Source organism: Dryobates pubescens, chromosome 13 (genome assembly GCF_014839835.1).
Source record: "Dryobates pubescens isolate bDryPub1 chromosome 13, bDryPub1.pri, whole genome shotgun sequence".
NCBI classification, from domain to species: domain Eukaryota; kingdom Metazoa; phylum Chordata; class Aves; order Piciformes; family Picidae; genus Dryobates; species Dryobates pubescens.
Genome location: NC_071624.1, coordinates 20,000,557 through 20,022,405, shown reverse-complemented (window position 1 = coordinate 20,022,405; position 21,849 = coordinate 20,000,557). Strand labels below are relative to the sequence as shown.

At 49.6% G+C, this 21,849-nt stretch overlaps 1 protein-coding gene across 1 annotated transcript in view; it reads right to left on the bottom strand.

Annotated features, from left to right (window-relative positions):
- ZZEF1 (zinc finger ZZ-type and EF-hand domain containing 1) overlaps positions 1-21,849 on the bottom strand; it is an 88,307-nt gene that overhangs the window by 45,135 nt on the left and 21,323 nt on the right. The window contains exons 10-26 of the mRNA XM_054167015.1: positions 21,320-21,411; positions 19,862-20,010; positions 18,401-18,512; positions 17,053-17,268; positions 14,645-14,745; positions 14,177-14,346; positions 12,322-12,455; positions 11,966-12,036; positions 11,464-11,578; positions 10,158-10,317; positions 9,082-9,203; positions 8,887-8,997; positions 7,484-7,650; positions 6,832-6,913; positions 5,907-6,108; positions 3,537-3,685; positions 2,655-2,895 (exon numbers count right to left, since the gene is read on the bottom strand). Of these exons, the coding sequence (XP_054022990.1) occupies positions 2,655-2,895; positions 3,537-3,685; positions 5,907-6,108; positions 6,832-6,913; positions 7,484-7,650; positions 8,887-8,997; positions 9,082-9,203; positions 10,158-10,317; positions 11,464-11,578; positions 11,966-12,036; positions 12,322-12,455; positions 14,177-14,346; positions 14,645-14,745; positions 17,053-17,268; positions 18,401-18,512; positions 19,862-20,010; positions 21,320-21,411 (2,394 nt within the window). The remainder of the gene's footprint in view (positions 1-2,654; positions 2,896-3,536; positions 3,686-5,906; positions 6,109-6,831; positions 6,914-7,483; positions 7,651-8,886; positions 8,998-9,081; positions 9,204-10,157; positions 10,318-11,463; positions 11,579-11,965; positions 12,037-12,321; positions 12,456-14,176; positions 14,347-14,644; positions 14,746-17,052; positions 17,269-18,400; positions 18,513-19,861; positions 20,011-21,319; positions 21,412-21,849) is intronic.

The window sequence follows — 21,849 nt, the reverse complement described above, 5'->3', positions numbered from 1 at the left end:
TCCCAAACCTATCCTGGTCCATGAGGTTGTTCTTTCCCAAATGAAAGACTCTACCCTTGGCCTTGTGGGACTTCATTATCATGAAGAATAAAACCCTCTCCCTACAGATGCAAGCATCTCTAACGCAGACTGCTCCCTGAATGATCAAGACATGCTCAGTAGAAACCCAAAGCTCTACAGATCACTTCAGTTACCAATACTTCCCAGTGTTGCATGCTATGAATTTCTGGAATGGACACTCAAGATCAATTTGCAAATATTAAAGATTTGAGTCAGAGAACCATAGAAGGGACCTCCAAAGGTCATCCAGTCCATCCCCTCTGCAGTAAGCAGGGGCCTCAACTAGATCAGGTTGCCCAGAATTGTTTGGGTTGGAAAGCACCTTAAAGATCATCCAGCTCCAATGCCCTGCCATAAGCAGGGACACCTCCCACCAGCCTGGGCTGCTCAAGGCCTCATCCAGCCTGGCCTTGAATACTTCCAGGGAGGGGGCATCCAAAACCCACCTGGGCAACCTGTTCCAGAGTCTCCCCACCCTCACTCCATAGAATTTCTTCCTCATCTCCAGTCCCCATCTCTCCTGTCCCAGCTCAAAGCCATTGTCCCTCATCCTGTCACTCCCAGCCCTTGCCAAAAGTTCCTCCCCAGCTCTCCTGGACCCCTTCAGGTACTGGAACTCCCTGGTACTCTAAGGTCCTCCCCAGGTCCTCTAAGGTCTCCCTGGAGCCTTCTCATCTACAGGCTGAACAGCACCAGCAATTGCAGCCTGTCTCCATAGGAGAGGTTCTCCAGCTCTCTGGTTATCTTCTGTCCAGTCAGTCTAGTTCTGCAAGCCCCAGAACTGGAGGCAGTGCTGCAGGTGGGGTCTCAACAGAACAGCAGAGAACAGAAACCCCTCCCTGTGCTGCTGCTCTCCCTGATTTGGGTACAGCCCAGGACGTGGCTGGCTCCTGGGCTGCCAGTGACCATTGCTGGCTCATGTTTCCATTCCAACTGGCCTGACAATGACTCTTCTATTCAGGCTCTTACCATTCTCCTGTTTCTTTCTTTTTCACCATCTGTGCATGCTTCACATGGAAGAGGTGAACGTGGGTCCTGAAATTAGCCTATCCCAGCAAGCCCAAGAGATGAAGCTGTTAACTTCATTCTCAGGATGGACAGATCCTTATCCACTCCCTATTTCCCTGAGCTACCACAGCTTTCAATCTTACTCAAGTTGCACCAGGGGAGGTTTAGGCTGGATACCAGAAAAACCTCTATGCTGCAAGAGTGGTCAGGGATTGGCACAGGCTGCCCAGGGAGGTGGTGGAGTCCCTATCCCTAGAGGTGTGTCAGAAAAGTGTGGCCATGGCACTTGGGGCCACAGTGGTGTTGGGCTGAGGCCTTTCCCAACCAAAACAATTCTACAAGTCTATAAAACAACTACAGGCAAAACCCACTGCAGTCACTGAGTCAGTCTCTGTGTCACTCATTTCACAGCTCAAAATGGAAGCGGTTTAGCTCCACAGACATGACAGAAAGTGGAAGACTAAACTGAAACCGTTCAAAACCAAGAGCCACCTTTGTTAGCCAACCCTTCAAACACAGCAAGGAGCTTAAGGGAAAGATGCTGCAAGTCCAAAAGTTGTTAACTGTACCTACTGAAAATTAGCAAATTGTACTCCAAGGGACATGACTCAGGTTAGAAGCTAAGGCCCTCTCCACCCTAAGCTGTTCTGTGAGTCTGTGATTTAGAAACCACTTTTAAAGAACCTCAAGTAGTTGATGTGTGCTGAGGGGCCCAAGGTCACTTGCCACAGGGTAATGCTCTGGGAAGCAACTGAAACCTCCTCCACTCCCAGCATTTCAAAATATGTCTAAGTTGGTGCTGGCTTTTTAGAAGACAGAAAGGAAAGAGTACAAAATGATGTAAAAATCTCTAATCTCTGAATTCAAACCCCAGAGGACATCACCACTCTCTGGGCACAGTTTTCTAAGGCTTCGCCAATATTTTGTGATAGTTATGAACAGCTGAGATGCTCAGAGGGCTGGAGAACCTCTCCTTTGGGGACAGGCTGGCAGAGCTGGGGCTGTTCAGCTTGGAGAAGAGAAGGCTCCAGGGAGACCTCAGAGCAGCCTTCCAGGACCTGAAGGGGCTCCAGAAGAGCTGGGGAGGGACTTGTGACAAGGGCTGGGAGTGCCAGGATGAGAGATAGTGGTTTGAAACTGGAGCAGGGAAGATGGAGATTGGACATCAGGAGGAAGCTTTGCACAGTGAGGGTGGTGAGACACAGGAACAAGCTGTCCAGGGTTGTGATGGAGGCCCCATCCCTGGAGGCACTCAAGATCAGCCTTGATGTGGCCCTGGGCAGCCTGTCAGGTTGGAGGTGCCCTGATGACTGCAGGGGGGCTGGATAGGATGACCTTTGAGGGCTCCTTCCAACCCAATGCCATCTGTGACGCTGATTAGTATTTGGACAGAGCTCTGGAGATAAAAGCTTACAGTAACAAACCCCAAACCCTCCAGAGGCAAGGCTCCCCCAGCTACCTAAGGAATGACTTCTTTGTACACATCTTTTAAACTGCTGATGGTTCCAAGTTTCTAGACTGAACTCTAAGCTAGCCTTTACAAACTCTAAGTCTCCATTATTAAGATAGTCTAATATTAGAGTTACCATATTTTTGAAGCTTCTCATATAACTCTGGAGTGAGATACACCAAAGCAGCAAATGTGGAGTTCACAGCTTGATCAACAGTAGAACCAGCAACTATATCTGTCTTTGGGGTCTGTTTTTTACATGCCTGTGTAAGTCCTTTGAAAAGTTCAGATTTTTGCCCACTGAAGTCCTGGGCAGGATCTGATTTTGCAAAGTCGATAAGAAAGTGACGGCAGTCGTCTGGGAGAGGGCTCCTGGCCTGCAAAGAAGGGTAGAGAGCATTCAGGTTCAGAGCAGCTGAAATGTTGTTGCAGCTCATTTCTACAATTAAGTCATCTTGCAGTGTATCTGCTGCAGCTGAGCAACCTGATCTCATGTGAGGTGATCTAATGAAGCTGAAGGAGATATCTCTGAAGGTCTCTCCCAGCCATTTCATAGAATCATAGAATGGTCAGGTTTGGAAGAGCTCACCAAGTCCATGAGTCTCTGAAAATGGGAACTCAGACCAACAGTTCCTCTCTCCTTGGCAACTGAATTAAACAGAGGACTTCACAGAATCCCAGAGTAGTGGAGGTTGGAAGGCACCTCTGAAGAGCATTCAGTCCACCCCACTGCTAAAGAAGGGTCAACCACACAAGGCTGCCCAGGATCACAATGCCCAGGGCAGGTTGGAAGCTCTCCAGAGAAGGAGACTCCACAACCTCTCCGGGCAGCGTGCTCCGGGCCTCCAACACCCTCACACCAAACAATTTCTCCTCGTGGTCAGATGGAACCTCCTGAGTTCCAGTTTGTACCCTCTGCCCTTTGTCCTGTCACTGGGTACCAGAGCAGCATGTACTTAAGTCTGAATGCAAGTGTGAGGAGTCCACAGCAGTGTCTCAAAAGCCATGGTGTCCATACCTCTGCTTTATCCTGGAGCAGTTTACTGCTTTGCCTGGCCCCTGGCAGTGCCTCAGGACACATCTGATGCCTGAAGACAGGTTTCCACAGAGGAGAATTAAGAACTGCTGTCACTTTCAAAGGAGGCAGCTCTGCTTCACCACCTAGATCTGCAAGAAATTCAGAAGAGACACCTCAGTTCCCACATGGTGCTGTTCATTGTTACAGAATAATGAAAAGAATATAAAATAATACATGCTAAATAGCCAGTGGGGAGGGAAAATGCAAACAGATTGAACAAGTCATCAAGCAAGATTCTCTGGCTTTTGTTTCTCTTATGTGGTGCAGGAAACTCCTGCATCCTTTCTTTAAGGATAGGCTCAATATTTCATACTGGCAATGTCAGATTATGGGAGGAGCTGAGTTGACATTTTTTCACTGTACTTACAACCACAGCAACTCTCCAATTTACAAGAGAGTGTAAAAGCTTTTCACCTACTAAAGACACAGGCATTGGCTCCATGGAAATGTGCCCATATTAAGAAAGTAAGAAAATGATCAAGGAGGCCCAGAGGTCACAGAGGTGCCCAAAGGGCTGAAGAACCTTTCATAATGGGACAGGCTGGGAGAGTTGGGGCTGTTCAGCCTGGAGAAGGCTCCAGGAGGACCTGAGAGCAGCCTTCCAGTACCTGAAGGGGCTCCAGGAGAGCTGGGGAAGGACTTTTGACAAAGACTGGGAGTGACAGGACAAGGGACAATGGCTTTGAGCTGGGAGAGAGGAGATTGAGACTGGAGATGAGGAATAAGTTCTTGAGAGTGAGGGTGGGGAGACACTGGAACAGGCTGCCCAGGGAGGTTGTGGATGCCTCCCGCCTGGAGGTGTTCAAGGCCTTGGGCAACCTGGGCTGGTGGGAGGTGTCCTGCCCATGTGGAACTGGATGACCTTCGTGGTCCTTTCCCACTCAAACCATTCTATCCATCAAGGAACAGGAACACTTCCATTAGCTCCCTAAGTCCTAGGTGAGCACTTGCCTGATTTTCCAAGATAAGGACTCACCACCTGATGTCAGCAAGAATGCTTTAACCTCCTTAAACTTCCCCACATTGGTTAAGTGAATTCAGATGTAGGAAGCTAGCCAGAAGTGTTCTGTGTTTGAAATTAGAGAACAAACAATTAATTTTATTGGTTTTTTCTTTCCTAATGGCATATTTTGTATTTTTCTTATTTCCAGTGGCCTAGATCCCAAGGGTTCTTAACTTCTGGAATCAGCCAAACTCCAGTGGTGAATTCAAACTGAAATCAATACCAAATGCTCATGAGAAAGCTTTTACATCCCTGGAGTTCTAAGCTCAGGTTGCTGGCTCTGTGGTCATGCCACCAGCACTGGCTGGATCACAGCACTGGTTTTAAAAGGAGGAACAGAAGATTGTCAAATCCTGCTCTGACCTCATAAAGTAACTGAGCACAGTCTGATCGTTGCCATGTGTCCATATCTTCCCAGCACTGGCTTGTGAATATTGGAGAAATCACAGCATGCATCGGGTTGGAAAGGGCTCTCCAAGGTCATCCTGTCCCACTCCTCTGTGGTCAGCAGGGACACCTCCAACTGCATCAGGTTGCTCAGGGATGCATCAAGTCTGACCTTGAATGCCTCCAGGGATGGTGTCTCGACAACATCAAGCTGTTCCAGTGTCTCACCATTCTCATCGTGCAGAACTTCTTCCTGATGTCTAACCTAAATTTCCCCTGCTCCAGTTTCAATCTACTGCCCCTGTGACCCCCATGACTGTCTCAGAGTTGTCCTACAGAAGAGCAGACTAGCTTACCACAAGACATGAGTGACCAAACTCTGGCAAGCAGTTCAGCAAGTCCTCCATAAAAGCAGAGAATGTTAAGGGTTGGAAGGGACCTCTGAAGATCGCAGAGCCCAATCCCTTAAACCAAACCAAACCCTAGGGCAGGTGATACAGGAACGCATCCAGGTAGGTTTTGAAAGTCTCCAGAGAAGGAGATTCCACAATGTCTCTGGACAGCCTGCTCTAGGCCTTCAGCACCCTCACACTCCTCATTTTGAGGTGGAACTTCCTGGGTTCCAGTTTGCATCCATTGCCCCTTGTCCCAGGACAGCATTGAAAAGAGCCTGGGTCCTTCTTCTCGACAACACCCTCCAGACATTTACAAACGTTCAGAAGCTGCCCCTCAGGCTGCTCTTCTCCAGACTAAACAGCCCCAGGTCTCTCAGCCCTTCCTCGGGGTCCCACCCCTCAGCTCCACCATCAGCCAAGACAGACAAGAAGAGCTGCAGTTCTGAGGGGATTCCCAGCGGCACGGAGCCCCAGGGGAGGGGCCGGGGGCAGGGCGGGCGCAGGGGCTCCCCGGCGCTCACTCACCTCGCAGGGCGCGCGGCGCCATGCTGCGGGACGCCAGGCGCCCCAGCAGCCGCGACACCAGCAGCTGCAGGTCCAGGCCCCAGGACACGGCCACGTCCGGCAGGCCGTAGGCAGTGACGCAGAACTTGTAGCCCCACTCATTATTGCTGCTGTCAGAGTGAAAGAGAAACTGCAGCCGTGGGCCAGCCTTAAAGGTCACTTTCTACAGAGCAACAAAACAGTCATTTTGCCGAGCGTCCATCACAGGAAGATGTTTCAGGGTCATGACATCCCTTCAGCAATGGGGGCAGGGGTTCAGTGCTAGGTTCTGACCCTAACCGATCTCATTTCCCCCACCGTCTGCATCAGAAACCCACAGCACTAAGCAGAGACAATTTCTACTCCAGAGCTTAGTAAGGAATTCCTTAGCTGACTGAGCTTTAAGACCTCAGAGCCATTAACCACCAGAGAAGTCTCCCATGTGAGCAGTGGCCACAGCAAACACCACCCTTGGGAAAAATGACCAAGGCAGCAAGATTTACCCACATGGTTACTGCTTCAAGCTCTCTTTATAGATTCAGACATTCTCCATATCAAAATATTGAAAGATTCTATAAATTGTCTCCTACAAATGTTTCTCAGTTCTGTATATCTGAATGTTTAAATTGCCAGATGTAAATTGAAACACACAGTTACAAATGATGATCACTCCTCCTTTCAGCTGCCTGCTCCTTGGAGAGCAGCACCACAAAGGCATCCTTCACTCGTTCACTCCTTTTATTTGCATGGCTGTAGATCCCCAGCTCCTGCACCCCACCTCTGAGAGGGAACACACATACACAGAGGGGAAACACACAGCCCTTCAGACAACAGGTTCTCCACAATCATCAGCAGCGTCTCCCAAGGTTGGGGAATTCACTCAGTTCAGAACTTTCAAGGTGCTCACCTTAGGCCACTTCTCAGTGCCAACCTTTGTATCGTAACGAGTTTTTGCACCTCTGGCATCAGTGAACTCCAGGTAATCATACCTGTGAACATTGCGATTCATTACTGCATGCAATCAGAGAATGGTCTGGATTGGAAGGGACCTACAAAGGTCATCCAGTCCAACCCTCTTTGCAGTCAGCACTACATCAGGTTGCCCAGAGCTTTGTCCAGCCTTCACCTTGAATATCTCCAGGGATGGAGCCTCAAAAACCTCCCCAGGCAACCTGTTGCAGTTTTCCAGCACCCTCCTGGTGCAGGACTTGCTCCTCACATCCAATCTAAATCTGCTCTGCTCTCATTTCAAACCATTACCTCTCATCCTCTCACTGAAGGCCTTTGGGAACAGTCCCTCTGCAGCCTTCTTGCAGCCCCTTCAGATACCGGAAGACTCCTCTTAGGTCTCCCTGGAGCCTTCCCTTCTCCAGGCTGAACACCCCCAGCTCCCTCAGCCTGTCCTTGTAGCAGAGCTGCTCCAACCCCCTGAGCATTTTTGTGGCCCTCCTCCAGACCCACTCCATCAGGTCCATGTCCTTCCTGTGCTGAGGGCTCCAGAACAAGAATTGCCCTCTGCAAAGGGACTCTGGGATGCAGCACAGCACCACGTCAATTACCTGCGCTCCGTTTCACATTTCTCATCAAACTCCACCTCAAAGTAAGTTGCCCCATGACACAGGAAGACTGAGACCTCATGGCAATTATTCTCATAGTTATGAGGCGATTCCATCGTCCACGTTCGCAGCACCACAGGCTGCTCCTGCTGCCAGCTCTCCATCTCCAGCTGTGGAACCAAAGTGTATGGGTGAGCACTCACAAATGAGAATTGAAACCAAACCCAAAGCCACACCAGGTCTTTGTGTCTATACTTAGGAGCTGCCAGATGCGAATATAAGGTGGCACTTAACTACAGCATTGACTCACACCTAAACTAGCTCTAAAGACACTCTTGATAACCATGGTAAGGAAGCACTTCTGCAGCAGTATGTGTTTAGTCTGCTGGCAGAGAACACAGCCTCACCCTAGAAGTGCCTGCAAGTCTCCAATGAGAACAAAAAGAGACCGTGGGTCACTTAGGCAGATTTGAACACCTACACTACAGACCACAAGTGATGAAGATAAAAATGTTAAGGACATCCTCAGGATCCCTCTTTCCTATCTAGCTTCTGGGTTTCTCATCCCAGATGCACTTTCTGGTCACTTTGCTCATCTTCCTGACCAGTGCAGATGTAGTTCTCATTTGTCACTGCACATTTCATTACACATCCCCTAGAAACACAGAATGCATCAGGTTGGGAAGGACTCTCAAGTTCATATTGTCCAACTTCCTTATGCTCTTAGAAGCTTTCCAGCTCCTCTAACAGCCAATCAGTAGAATCACTTCAGTTTTCTGTCTTCCTTGCTGTTTTGGTTTTCATAGAATCATAGAACTGTTTCAGATGGAAAAGGCCTCCAAGATCACCAAGTCCAAGATCAGCCATCAACCCAACAACACACAACCAGCACACTAAACCATGTCCCCAAGTAGCATAGCAACACTTTTCCTGAACACCTGCAGGGCTGGTGACTCCACCACCCTGGGCAGCCTGTTCCAATCCCTGACCACTCTTGCAGCAAAGAAATTCTTCCCAATATCCAACCTAAACTTCCTCTGATGCAACTTCAGGCCATTTCCTCTTGTTCTATCACTTGATACCAGGGAAAAGAGCCCAACCCCACCTGGCTCCAGCTTCCTTTCAAGGAGCTATAGAGAGCACCGAGGTCTGCCCTCAGCCTCCTTTTCCCCCAGGCTGAACACCCCCAGGTCCTTAAGTTGTTCCTCCCTAGACCTGTTCTCCAGACCCTTCAGCAGCTTTGTTGCCCTTCTCTGGACAGGCTCCAGCCCCTCAATGTCCTTCTGGGAGTGAAGGGCCTCAAAACCAAACCCAGCATTCAAGGTGTGGCCTCAGCAGTGCCCAGCACAGGGGAACAGTCTGTGCCCTGTCTTGCTGCACTTCACAGCTCCTGTACCATCAGTTACCTTGTGAGGCTCACCACAAAGGCTTTTCAGTGGTTCTATCAAAGTGCTGAATCCCTGGAGCAGAGTACAGTATGGAATGTCTAAAGTGCAGAAATCCAACAAGAAGATGACCTGGGAGGAAACAGAGGTGTGATGAAAACAGAGGTGCCCAGGGCCATGCTACCCAGGGAAGGACAGCCCCCCGGCGGCACTTACCAGCTGACGAGTGGCCATGGCAAAGACAGAGTTGCTGATTTTTTCTACTATTGTTTTGCCACTATATTGAGATAAAAGTGACTGCAAAATCGTTCTGACATTGGACAGGAACTGGCCCACATCTAAAGAGGAAAAAAAAAAACCCTTAGTAGCCACCTTAAGGATTTTCTACCACAAGCTGCTTTAGCAAACACCTACAACACGCATGGTGATGTGCACAGGGAGGAGGGCAGCGGAGGAAAGCATCTGCTGCCCCGAGGCAGTGACACTCAGGAGTGAAAACACTTCAGAGAAGCTTTCTGTGCTATTTCTAGTGGAAACTAGTCCTGCTTATCAAGGGCACTCCAACAAAAAGGGGAGTGATGAGTCATTAATCAAACACTCCAAGACTGTGTCAGCAACCCCAGTGCATTCAGCAGCCTCCCTACACACTGAGACATGCAGCTTCAGCTACAAGTGAGGCTACTCATTCTTAGCACCATCTTTACATGCAAGAGAGAAAGCACAAACTTATTTATACACAAATAACACAAATGTGAAATCATCTGACAAAGTCACACCTCTAAGGTCCTGACCTAGGTAACCACTCAATATAGAGCTGCTGCATCAATAATAACAACAAAAACCACCCAGACCAACTAGAACCACCCCAAGAAAGCAAACCCCCAAGCCCCACTTTAGCAGAACACCCCTCAGAGCTGCCCAGCTCTTTCAGTAAGTTCCTTCCTAGGAAAATACACAGCACCACCCAGGACCTTACCAAAATAAGGGACATCTGAAGCAGCCAAAACGTTCAAATCAAGGTCTGCTCCTGCTTGGGGTGGGTTTTTTTTAAGCATTTGCCCCCAGCACTTCCTGAACTGTTTTCTGAGGGTTTTCCCAACATAAAACCATCATTACAGCTACACTTCTGAATTGCTCAACAGGCCTACAAATTGCTAGAGAGGTTAGAAATGCCATGACAGTTACAAGAGTGCCTCAGGCAAGCACTGGAGAAAGCTTATTCTGCTGCAGTTTGCGCAATCACATTTTCAATGGCTCCATCACACCACACTCACTGCAACCCCAGCACTTACAGTTCTTAAGTATTTCTGCTGCAAGATCCTTGGCTGAGTTATCATTGCCCTTGAGTTGCAGGTAGCACCATGAAAGGAGGCTACCCTGAACAGACCAGAATAAGGAAGACAAGACTGTGCCACTCTCTTGCTGTGCAACATCCAGCATCATCATTTCACACTGAAAAACAAAAGAACAGAGCAACACAGAGATGCTCTTGTGCTGCAGAATGACACACAGCAGGCACTAAGCGACCTGGATGGGCTTTAGCAGCCCAATCCCCCACCCAGAAAAGGCAGGGTGAAGCTGACAAGCAGCACAGAAAGTCAGGAAGCAACACTGCTGGCTTAGGTGTTGATAAATCCAGCCCAGCAGGACTGAAGAGCTGCAGATGAGACACTCCATGTCCTCAGCACATTGTTTCTGCCTACGTAAACAACCCTCCTCTACTTACACTTCTCTCTGGAGCATGACCAGTCCTAACCTCTCCATATGGGATGGTTACATCTGCTTTCTGGCACTGAGAGGGTGCCATGAAGACTTATAGATGGCTTACTCTACTACTATGAAATGTTAAGGCTTAAAGAAAAATGCTACAATTGGTTGGAAAACCTAATCCTACAGGGTTGAAGAGCCACAGATAGTGATATCCAGGACAGGAAAGGCAGCTCTCTAGCATACAGAGTAACACAGAACCCCAGCATGGTGGGGTTGGAAGGGACCTCTGGAGATCATCCAGCCCAAACCTTGCTAAAGCAGGGCACCCACAGCAGCTTGCCCAGGAGCGCAATGCCCAGCGGTGGTTGGAAGCTCTCCACACAAGGACACTCCACAAACTCTCTGGGCAGCCTGCTCCAGGCCTCCAGCAACCTCACAACAAACTTTCTCCTCATCTTCACATCCAACCTCCTGGGGTCCAGTCTGTGCCCACTGCCCCTTGTGCTGTCCCTGGGCACCACTAAGCAGAGTCTGCGCCCAACCACAGCTCCTTTAGCTCCCCTCTGGGGCTGCTCTTCTGCAGACTCTCAGCCTTTGCTCCTCACAGAGCTGCTCCAGGCCCCTCAGCAGCTCTGCAGCCTGCCCTGGACTCTCTCCAGCAGTTCTCTGTCCCTCTTGAACTGGGGAGCCCAGACCTGGACCCAGGACTCCAGATGTGGCCTGATTAGGGCAGAGTAAAGGGGAGAAGAACCTTCCTCAGCCTTCACGCACCCCAGGGGACCATTTGCCTTCTTGGCTATAAGGGCACATTGTTGGCTCATGGGGAATATCTCAGGGACAAAGTTTGTGTCTGAATGGCAAAGCAGCAGGAAGTTTACAGACAGTTACCTCTCTGGCTGCCACCAGCAGAAGGGTGTCCATGACTGACAGCACTTCGCTTATGTCAAAGGTTGCCGAAACTCCTTTCTCTGGTAACAACAAGAGTCCCCCTGGATCTTGATCACTACAAAACAAAGACCTCCTTACTGACCAGCAACCAGCAGTACACTTCCAGAACACAAACTCAGTTCTCCCCATGGCAAATCTCTAGAGATCCTCCTGCATGATTACTATAAAAGATCTGAAGTTCAGGTTCTGCTAACTCCATCCTTGAAAAACTGGAAGACAGCTTAGGAGAAGGCCAAAAGCAATACTCTGTGATTCCATCAGCAGCCTCAGACAACATTCTATGCAGCTGTGCAGTTAATGAACACAGCAAGCAGCAGCAAAGTCAATTGCTATTTTGGATAATTCTTTTCCAGGGCTATAATATTTCTAAGCAGGATTATGTATGAGCTCAGTAACAGCTGTGGGCTATCAGGCAATTCTGTCCCAATTCAGAGCCCCTTACCTGAAGTGGGAACACAAGGATCTGAAGGCAAGGTGGACAGACTGCTTATGTTCCTGCTCTGTGATGTTCTTCTAGAAAAGGAGAGAGATTGATTTGTATGCTGTGCTCTGTTTCTGTGAGAAAAGATTCTAACTTCTGCCTTCTACTATTGATTTTGGTTAAGAAAGGGTAGGGTTAGCTCCCCTGTCTTTGGATAAGCTGCAAAGAGAAGGGGAATGGCAAAAAGAGCAAAGAAAATAAGGGTTTGAGTTCTGTGGGACAGTGCCAGTAACTGACAATAAGAACTCAGATCTGTCCTGGTTTTCTGCACAAAGCAAGCAAGCACTAAACAATCAATTTCCCACTGAATGCTTTACCATCATGGTGAAGAGCTGGTGTCTCCTGGTCTGTCTGTCTGGGAAGAAGACTGCTGCTCCACTGAGTAAGGTGTTCTTAACTTCTTCCTTCAGCATTTTCATTGGCATAAAGTTACTGTCCCCCATATCCACCACTGCTCACAGAGAAAGGAAACAAACCCACCAGAGTAAATGAATCCTCCATGTGCTAGAGGCACAGCTGAATTCAGTCTGTTATTTGACACAACTCCAAACCCTTCCAATCCCATTAGACACACAGAACATGAGGGAAACTTTGTGACTTCCAGCACTTTGCTAAGGATATATTGATGGAGTAAATTAATTCTGGGGACATTAAGGCCTGACAACTCTCAAAGGTAATGAAGTTTTCAAGATGTGACAGAGTCAATGTGAACTGGTTTGTGTAGGTAGAGAAGTTTGCTTTTAGGAGACTGCTAAGTAATTAACATAAAAAATGCCACCTGAATAAAGAGGATGCCAGCCTACTTGAAATCTCATCTGCAAGTCCCATTTCCTGCACTGGCTCTTCCACTGCCTTCCCTGTAAACCTCACAGGCTCCTTACAAGATCATTTATATGAAAGAGCAGAGAGAAATGAGCTCAGCAACATTTAGAGCTAAAGCATCCCATTCCCTGCTGGGCCCAGAAGGTGACACAGTCCCAAGTTTTCTGTTGCAGCTGTTTCCTGACCACACTTTGGCAGAGTCTATAAAAGCACCACAAAATAATGAGGCAAGAATAAATCATGAAACAAAGGGACAAGGAAAGCTCCACTGTGGCAGAGTGGAGCACACCCTGACCTGAAGAACAAAGGAACCAAGAGCTCCTTGACATCTAGGTCAGTGCCATGGGCAGTGGGGTTGAGGCACCCCCAGCAAGCTTGCAGATGACCCCAAGCTGTGTGGTCTGGCTGAGCCACTGGAGGGAAGGGATCCATCCAAAGGGACATGGACAGGCTGCAGAGGTGGCCCAAATCAACCTCATGAAGTTCAATAGGGTCAAGTGCAAGGTCCTGAACATGGGCTGGGGCAATCCCAAGCACAAATCCAGGCTGGGTGAGGAATGGCTGGAGAGCAGCCTGCAGGAGAAGGCCTTGAGGGTGTCAGTTGGTGACAAACTGCCTGGGAGCCAGCACTGGTCCCTGGCAGCCCAGCAGGCAGCTGAGTGCTGGGCTGCATCCAAAGCAGGGAGAGCAGCAGCACAGGGAAGGGATTCAGGTGCCCCTCTGCTCTGCTGAGACCCCACCTGCAGCACTGCCTCCAGTTGTGGTGCCCTCAGCACAAGGACATGGAGCTGCTGGAGCAGATCTAGAGGAGACCATGAAGGTGATCAGAGGCTGGAGAGCCTCCTCTATGGGGACAGGCTGGGAGAGCTGGGGTTGTTCAGCCTGGAGAAGAGAAGGCTGCAGGGAGACCTCAGAGCAGCCTTCCAGTACCTGAAGGGGCTGCAGGAGAGCTGGGGAGGGACTTGTGACAAGGACTGGGAGTACCAGGATGAGGAACAATGGCTTTGAGCTGGGAGAGAGGAGATTGAGACTGGAGATGAGGAAGAAATTCTATGGAGTGAGGGTGGGGAAGACTGTGGCACAGGTTGCCCAGGGAGGCTGGGGGTGTGCCCTCCCAGGCTGGATGAGGCCTTGAGCACCCTGTGCTGGTGGGAGGTGTCCCTGCCCATGTCAGGGGGTTGGAACTGGATGATCTTTAAGGTCCCTACCAGCCCAAACCATTCTCTGAATCTATGAATTCATGAACAGAAGCTGACTTGGCCTCTAGCAATAAAAATCTTTTCCCAATGTGTTTCAGCACACTTGTAACCCAGAACAGCCACAGCAGTTAATCCATGCAACATAAATTACCTTCACACAGATGTCTATAAAGCTCTTCTGCAGCTTCTGTGTGCCCAGATGTTGTGCTCTGAGCTATTTCTTGAGGTTTAGCAGTTTTATCATCTCCAGTAAGTACAGAGAAGCAGCTCTGGAGAAGCTGCAGCAGCAGTGTTTGAGCAAAGACACATTCCTCCCTTGGACTGTAAGAAAACACAAAGCAAACAGAAGCAAACACTGGACAAGAAGCTCTGTTGCACCAAACAGTGACTGCTTTGGAGGTCACTACCTCAGATGGATAAAAACCACTGAGTGGAGAGCAAAAGCAGCAAAGTGACTCAGCTAAACTCATCTGCATGTCCAGCTGCTACATAACACTGGAGTTACAAACCCTCATGCTCATGTAAATGATGCCATTTGGGAAGAAGAAATTGCTGCAATCAAAACCAGCCATAGACACACAGAGAGGAGTGCCTCAGCACACAGGGAAGAGGGACTTACTTCTGGTGAAGCTTGCTGTAGAAATTCCAGAAGAGCTGCAAATCCAGGCCTGTGAAATCTAAAAAGGACTTGTACTTGAATCCACTCTCCTTCTGCTGCACCTTGAAAGAAAGGAAAAGGCAGGGTGGGAAAATAACTCTGGAGAGAACACAAGTTAAAAAAAGTCAGTCCCTGAGCACTGGATTTACAGCAGCTGAGTTTCCTAGAAATCCCAGAATGGCTCAGGCTGGAAGGGACCTCAGAGATCATCTCCTGCAACCTCCCTGCTGTGAGCAGGGACACCTCTCAACTGGACTTGGTTGCTCAAGGCCTCATCCAGCCTGGCCTTGAACACCTCTATGGAGGAGGCATCTACAACCTCTCTGGGCAGCCTATTCTGGAGTCTCACCACCCTCCTACTGAAGAACTTCTTCCTCAGCCCCAATCTAACCCTGCTCTGCCTCAGCTTCAGCTTCAAACCATTCCCCCTTGGCCAGTTTTTAGACATCCTGATGAAAGGTCCCTCTGCAGCCTTCCTGCAGGATCCTTTCAGGTATTGAAAGGCACCTCTAAGGTTCCCCTTGGAGTTTTCTCTTCTCCAGGCTGAACAACCTCAGCTCCCTCAGCCACAGCAGAGGCACTCCAGTCCTTGGGTCATCTTTATGGCCTCCTTTGGACTCACTCCAACAATTCCATGTCAGTCTTGTGCTGGGGACACCAGAACTGGGCTCTCAGCAGAGCAAAGAGGCAGAATCCCCTCTCTTGCCCTGCTGCCCACACTGCTCTGGCTGCAGCCCAGCACACATCTGCCTGCTGGGCTGCATGAGGGCCCTGCTGGCTCCTGGGGAGCTGCTCAGCAACCAACATCCCCAGGTCTTGCTGGTGAGGCTGTGTGAAGAACAGAAAAGGCCTTGACTAATGCTGAGCAATGCTTACACCAACTGAAATATTCCTGAATTATCAACACTGTTTCCAGCACAAATCCACAACATTGCCCCTTAGCAGCTCCTGGAAAGCCAATTAACTTTCCCTCAGCCCAAAGGAGCACAGAGACAAAAGGAGATGGCTCATGGCTCGGGATGGAAGCTGAGCAGGCACAGCTGCAGGCACTGTATGAACAAAACACCACCTTGACAACAACCCAGCTCGAGGCTGGGACACAGTAGCAGGAAAGTGGCCTGGCAGAAAAAGAGCTGTGGGAGCTGGTTGACAGCAGCCAGACATGAGCCAGTGTGTCCAGGTAGGCCACCAGCATCCTGGCCTGGATCAACAATGGTGTGGCCAGCAAGGACCAGGACAGGGATTGTCCACTGCACTGGGCAGTAGTGAAGCCACATCTCAAATTCTAGGGTCTGGTTTGGGCCCATGACTGCAAGAAGGACACTGAGGGGTTGGAGGAAGTCCAGAGAAGCACAATGAAGCTGGGGAAGGATCTGGAGAACAGGGCTGGGGAGGAGCAGCTGAAGGAGCTGGGGGTGTTCAGTCTGGAGAAGAGGAGGCTGAGGGAGACCTCATTGCTCTCTGCAGCTCCTTGAGAGAAGGCTGGAGCCAGGTGGGGGCTGGGCTCTGCTCCCTATTCTCTGGGGATAGAAAGAGAGGCAATGGCCTGAAATTGTTCTGGGGAGGGTTAGGTTGGAGATGAGGAAAACTTTCATTGCTGCAAGAGTGGTCAGGGATTGGAACAGGCTGCCCAGGGAGGTGGTGGAGTCCCATCCCTGGAGGTGTTCAAGAAATGTGTGGCCATGGCACCTGGGGCCATGGTTTAGTGGCCATGGTGGTGCTGGGTTGATAGCTGGACTGGATCTTGGAGAGCTTTTCCAACCCAAACGATTCTGGGATCCTCGGAAGCAGGGTACCCCATGCTGAGACACACCAGCTGACACACACCAGCCACATCTCTTAGAATCATAGAGTGGTTTGGGCTGGAAAGGACCTTTAAAGGACAGCAGTCCAAGCCCTTTGCAGTGAGCAGGGATCTTAACTCTGTGTCTCACCCTAGATACTTACAGAATTATTTCACATTACAACAGGACAGGATTTAATCTGCACAACCTTCCTAGCTCCCTCCCCATGCATTTGTCCAGATGCTTGCTTCAGAAATAGCTTCCCTGTACAAGAGAGTGTGGAGCATTCCCCCACTGCAGCTGCTTCAACCAGCACTGTAACCTCAGGCTGAAAAATGGTTCTTATTTCTCTTTTGGACCCAAAGTGAGAGGCTGAAAAATGGTTGTTAACTCCCTTCTGGACCCCAAGTGAGCATATTCCCAGCCAACACCATCAGACACAGAGGATGCTCTGTGTTCAGCTCAGCATGGTTTGCACAGTTGCCAGTAGCTGGTAGCAAGGCTCTGCCTTCACAGTTCCTGCCAGCACAGCCTTGCTGCTTTTGGCATGGTCAATACACTCTTAGAGCTAAGAAGCAAAAATACCAGGTCCTGTGCCAGCTGCTGGATGAAATGAAGTGTCTTCAGGAGAAGAGTCGTGCCACAAACTGTATCACCATCAGGTTTTGGACACTGCAAGCAGGTCATGCTCCTGCTGGGCTGGCCGCGCGGGGGCCGCAGGTAGCCCAGGACGCTGAGGCCCTGCACACCCAGGCGCTCTGCTGCCTCTTGTCTGGTGCACAGGAACTTGACCATCAGGTACTGCAAGGGTATAACAGGAGCACAAGATTAGGGTTTAACAGCTGGTACATACCTGACATTCATAAGGCATGAGTGTACACACAAGGAGACTCCAGGGGGAGCTGGGAGGGGCCAAGCTTACTCCAGGTCAATCATCTCCAGAAGACTAAAATAACCAGCCTAGATTCAGGCTCAGCCTGCATCCTCCTCGCATCCAGAACAGTCACAGTGATGCCTCTGAGACCTCTACAAGCATTTGCAAAGTTATTTTGTTATCAGACCCATACATTCTGCATGCTCTGCTCCCTGGCTCTGTAGTCACAGCACTTGTGCACGGTAAAAAGCTATGAGCTGCATTTAAAAGCAAGCAGAGGATCAAAATGTACATTTCAAACACAATCTGTCCGTTGCAAGGTACAGAACACAAAAGTTCTGCCATCCAAATGCACTTAGGAGCACTCCCAGGCCTCAGGGGCTAAACGAGAGACAACAGTAGAGTATCTTCAGAGGCAGTGATGGGCTTAGAAAAATTCCCAGCTGACTTCTTCCTGTGCCATGGCATACAAAAGGCCTGGGGAGCCACACTCCACCTGGCTCCAGAGGCAAGAGAAATGCAGGGGCTGAAAAGCAAAGCTTCCTCCTTAAGTACTACAAACCCAAAGCCATGTTCTGCTGCTCTGCAAACAGAAGTGTCCCACATTCCTCAAGGCAATCACGCTGGTGGAACTGCTTAGTAATTGCCTGTCCCTTCAAAGAGGGGTTGAAGAAGCTGGCTCCAAAGGAGCAGTGCTGTAACTGGGGAGTAGTTAATCCTATCAGGTACTGGAATAAAGCAAATCATGGCAGCATTGCCAGGTGTGTTTCCCTTCTCCTGAGAGAAAACCAGCACTCTCTGCATGATCGCCTAATGCAGCACTCAACCTGGAGCACCACTTAGCCACAGCTAGAGATGGTTAGATAGAAAGCTAAAGGATACAGCTCAAAGGATAAAAGCTGATACATCCATTTAACTAGAAACCCACTGGTCCTGCCCTCTGACCAGAGGAGTCCTCCTTGCAGACAACAGAGCTGTGCTGATTTAACATGGCACCACAGCACAGGGAGAAGCCTCTGCTCACTGTGAGTGTGCCAATGGAGCTTTGTGGCTTCTTACTTGGGAAACTCTGCACTGCTGCATTTTGACGTCAACTTCATCCCATTCTTCTTCCACTTCAAACCAGCCAATAGGGTCATCTTCTCCCAGATCATCACAGGAACAGCTGCTTCTGGGTGTGAAAGGATGGAACAAATTGTGTCAAGAGAAAGCTTTGAGAAGCTGCCAAGCTGTTGATAAGATACTAAAATATTTTTTGCATGTTACTTGGTAGAGTTAGGGCACAGTTGGACTGCATGACCTGGAAGGTCTTTCCCAACCAAAACAATTCTGTGATTCTATGTTACAGCTATAAAGCAGAAACTTTCACATAGCCAAGCTCTAACACAGTCAAGGTCAGAAAACTACAGAAATCTTGTTAGTCATGGTCCCTAAGCTCCTAGGAGAGGAATGAAATAAAGGCTAATTAACAGCTGTCAGTAGCATGTCCCTTACAGAGTTGGTTACATCCCTTATTAAGCAGATCTGTGAATCAAGAGGCTGAAGATGACAGCCATGTATAGATTGTGTGCCCCAGAACTCGGGACTGCAGACACTCTTGTCCAACATCTTCATCAATGACCCAGATGAAGGGATGGACTGGAGCCTCAGCCAGTTTGCTGATCGTCCCACACCAGGAACAGTGGCTGGCAGCCCTCAGCCTTGTGCTGCTATTCAGCCAGACCTGGCCAGGCTGCAGAGCTGGGCAGAGGGAACCTCAGGAAGTTCACCAAGGGCAAGGGCAGGGTCCTGGCCCTGGGGAGGAACAACCTCCTGCAGCAGGACAGCTGAGGGGGGACCTGCTGGGAAGCAGCTCCAAGGAGAAGGAGCTGGGAGTGCTGGGGGACAACAAGGTCCCCATGAGGCAGCAATGTGCCCTGGGGGCCAAGAAGGCCAAAGGGGTCCTGGGGTGCATGGAGAAGAGTGTGGCCAGCAGGGCAAGGGAGGTTCTCCTCTCTCTCTGCTTTGACCTAGTCAGGCCATATCTGGAGTGCTGGGTCCAGGTCTGGGCTCCCCAGTTCAGGAGAGACAGAACTGCTGGAGAGAGTCCAGGGGACTCTCAGCAAAGCTGCTGAGGGGCCTAGAGCAGCTCCGGGAGCAGCAAAGGCTGAGAGCCCTGGGGCTGAGAGCCTGCAGAAGAGCAGCCCCAGAGGGCAGCTGAGCAATGCTCAGCAAGAGCTAAAGGAGCTGTGGGGGGCAAGAGACTCTGCTCAGTGGTGCCCAGGGACAGCACAAGGGGCAAGGGGCACAGACTGGAAGCCAGGAGGTTGGATGTGAAGAGAAGGAGAAAGTTGTTTGGTGTGAGGGTGCTGGAGGCCTGGAGCAGGCTGCCCAGAGAGGTTGTGGAGTCTCCTCTGGAGAGCTTCCAGTGCTCCCTGGACAAGCTGCTGTGGGTGCCCTGCTTTAGCAGGATGTTGGACTGGATCATCTCCAGAGGTCCCTTCCATGCTGGGATTGAGTGAAAAGGCCACAGACCCATACCTGGTTTTCAGGAACTGTCTGAACTCCCTCAGCTTCCATCGGTCATAGCTTTCAAACCTCCTGAAGTGCTCCTCTGCGTGGAACTTGTCTGAAGCACTGCTGTAGGCAAACACCAGCCCACACTGAGCCCCAATGGCTCCCCTGCGAACCTAAACAAGTGAACCAGGCAACAGATCAGAAACTGGCCCCTAGAGAAGGTGTGGCTTTCACACACAGAGCGACACAGCTATGAATAAAACCAAACAGTAACAAAAGTGATGTCTGCAGCTGTACTTTTTACCTAAGGAAAATGGAACCACTTGTAGAGAAGCATTATGAAAACTTTTGTAACTCCCAGAATTGTTGATGGTTAATTAAACTATTGCTTGACTGTCAGTAAAAGAAATCTCCCCAAGGTTTGTCCTAGCCATGAAGTTTAATCACCAAATCCTGCTTTTTAAACCAGGGAAAACCACAGCAAAAGTTCAAATTAAGCTGATGTCTCTGAAAAGAAGATGAAAGACACTGTATTTAATCACAGAATGGGTTGGGTTGGAAGGGACCTCTAAAATGTCATCCAGTCCAAGCCCCCTGCACTCAGCAGGGACATCCTCCACTATATCAGGTTGCCCAGAGCCCTGTCCAGCCACACCTTCAATATCTCCAGGGATGGAGCCTCAACCACCTCCCTGGATAACCTGTTCAGTGTTACAGCAGCCTCCTGGTGCAGAACTTGTTCCTCACATCCAATCTCAACCTGTTCTCATCCTGTCCCTGCTGGCCTTTGCAAACAGTCCCTCTGCAGCCTTCTTAGATGACCTTTGGAGATCCCTTCCAGCTCAAATCATGCCATGATTCTTGTAGCCCTGTAGCCCCCTTCAGGTACTGGAAGGCTCCTCTTAGGTCTCCCTGGAGCCTTCTCTTCTCCAGGCTGAACACCCCCAGCTCCCTGAGTCTGTCCTCGTAGCAGAGCTGCTCCAACCCCCTGATCATTTTCATGGCCCTTCTCTGGCCCCTCTCCATCAGATCCATGCCCTTCCTGTGTTGAGGGCTCCAGAGCTGGACACAGTACTGCAGGTGAGGTCTCACCAGAGCAGAGTAAAGTGGTAGAATCCCCTCTCTCCACCTGCTATGTATCTTGAAAACTGCTATTCACACATATCCATGTTTATTTTCAGTATCAATTATATAATCCAGCAACCAAACCCAGACCCTTCAAGAGCAAGACCACTGCCTTAGCTCCACTGGCTTGAGTGCATTACAAGACACAGACAAAGGCCAGAAAAAAATCCATGCTGGTGGCACGCTGAAATAATTCAAGATCTCAATCTCCTTAAGCTCCCCTAGGACTTACATCGAAGCAAACTCCCAAGGTAACACTACTGAAGAAACAAATCAACATCTCAGCTAAGAATAAAAAAGGCAGATGTTACTCAGCTCCAGTAGTAAGGAGAGAAGGAAGCCAAAGGAATCCCCTACCTTTATCCTTATCTGTGTCACTTGAAATGAAGATTCAGTTCCAGTAGAGAGAATGATGCTTGCTCTGGTCTTCCCAGTCTCAGTAAGAAAACCTAAAGCAGGAGTGGGAATGGAGTGAGGTTGGAAGGGCTGCTATACAAGCTGCTGGAAAGACAAAACTTTGATTGTGGACTAAAAGGGGCAACTGAACCCACTCTGCTTCTCTAGGGAAACGTTCACTAGGAAATGTTTCCAGACAAAAGAGTAAAGAACAAGTAAACAGACTGTATGCAGCTCATATGTGCTCCTAAAGGTGTCTGCAGCTTGTGTCTCTCCAGGGAATGCAGGCTCTGCAGCCTCTTTAAGAATGCTTCCTCACTGAAGTTTGTTAGTAGCTCCCAAATGTTACTTTGACTTACCACAGAACCATGAAGGTTGGAAAAGACCTCTGAGATCATTGAGTCCAACCATAACCCAGCTACCATGACCACTAAACTATATCATGAAGCACCACATCTACAGTTTCTGGAACACCTCCAGGGATGGGGACT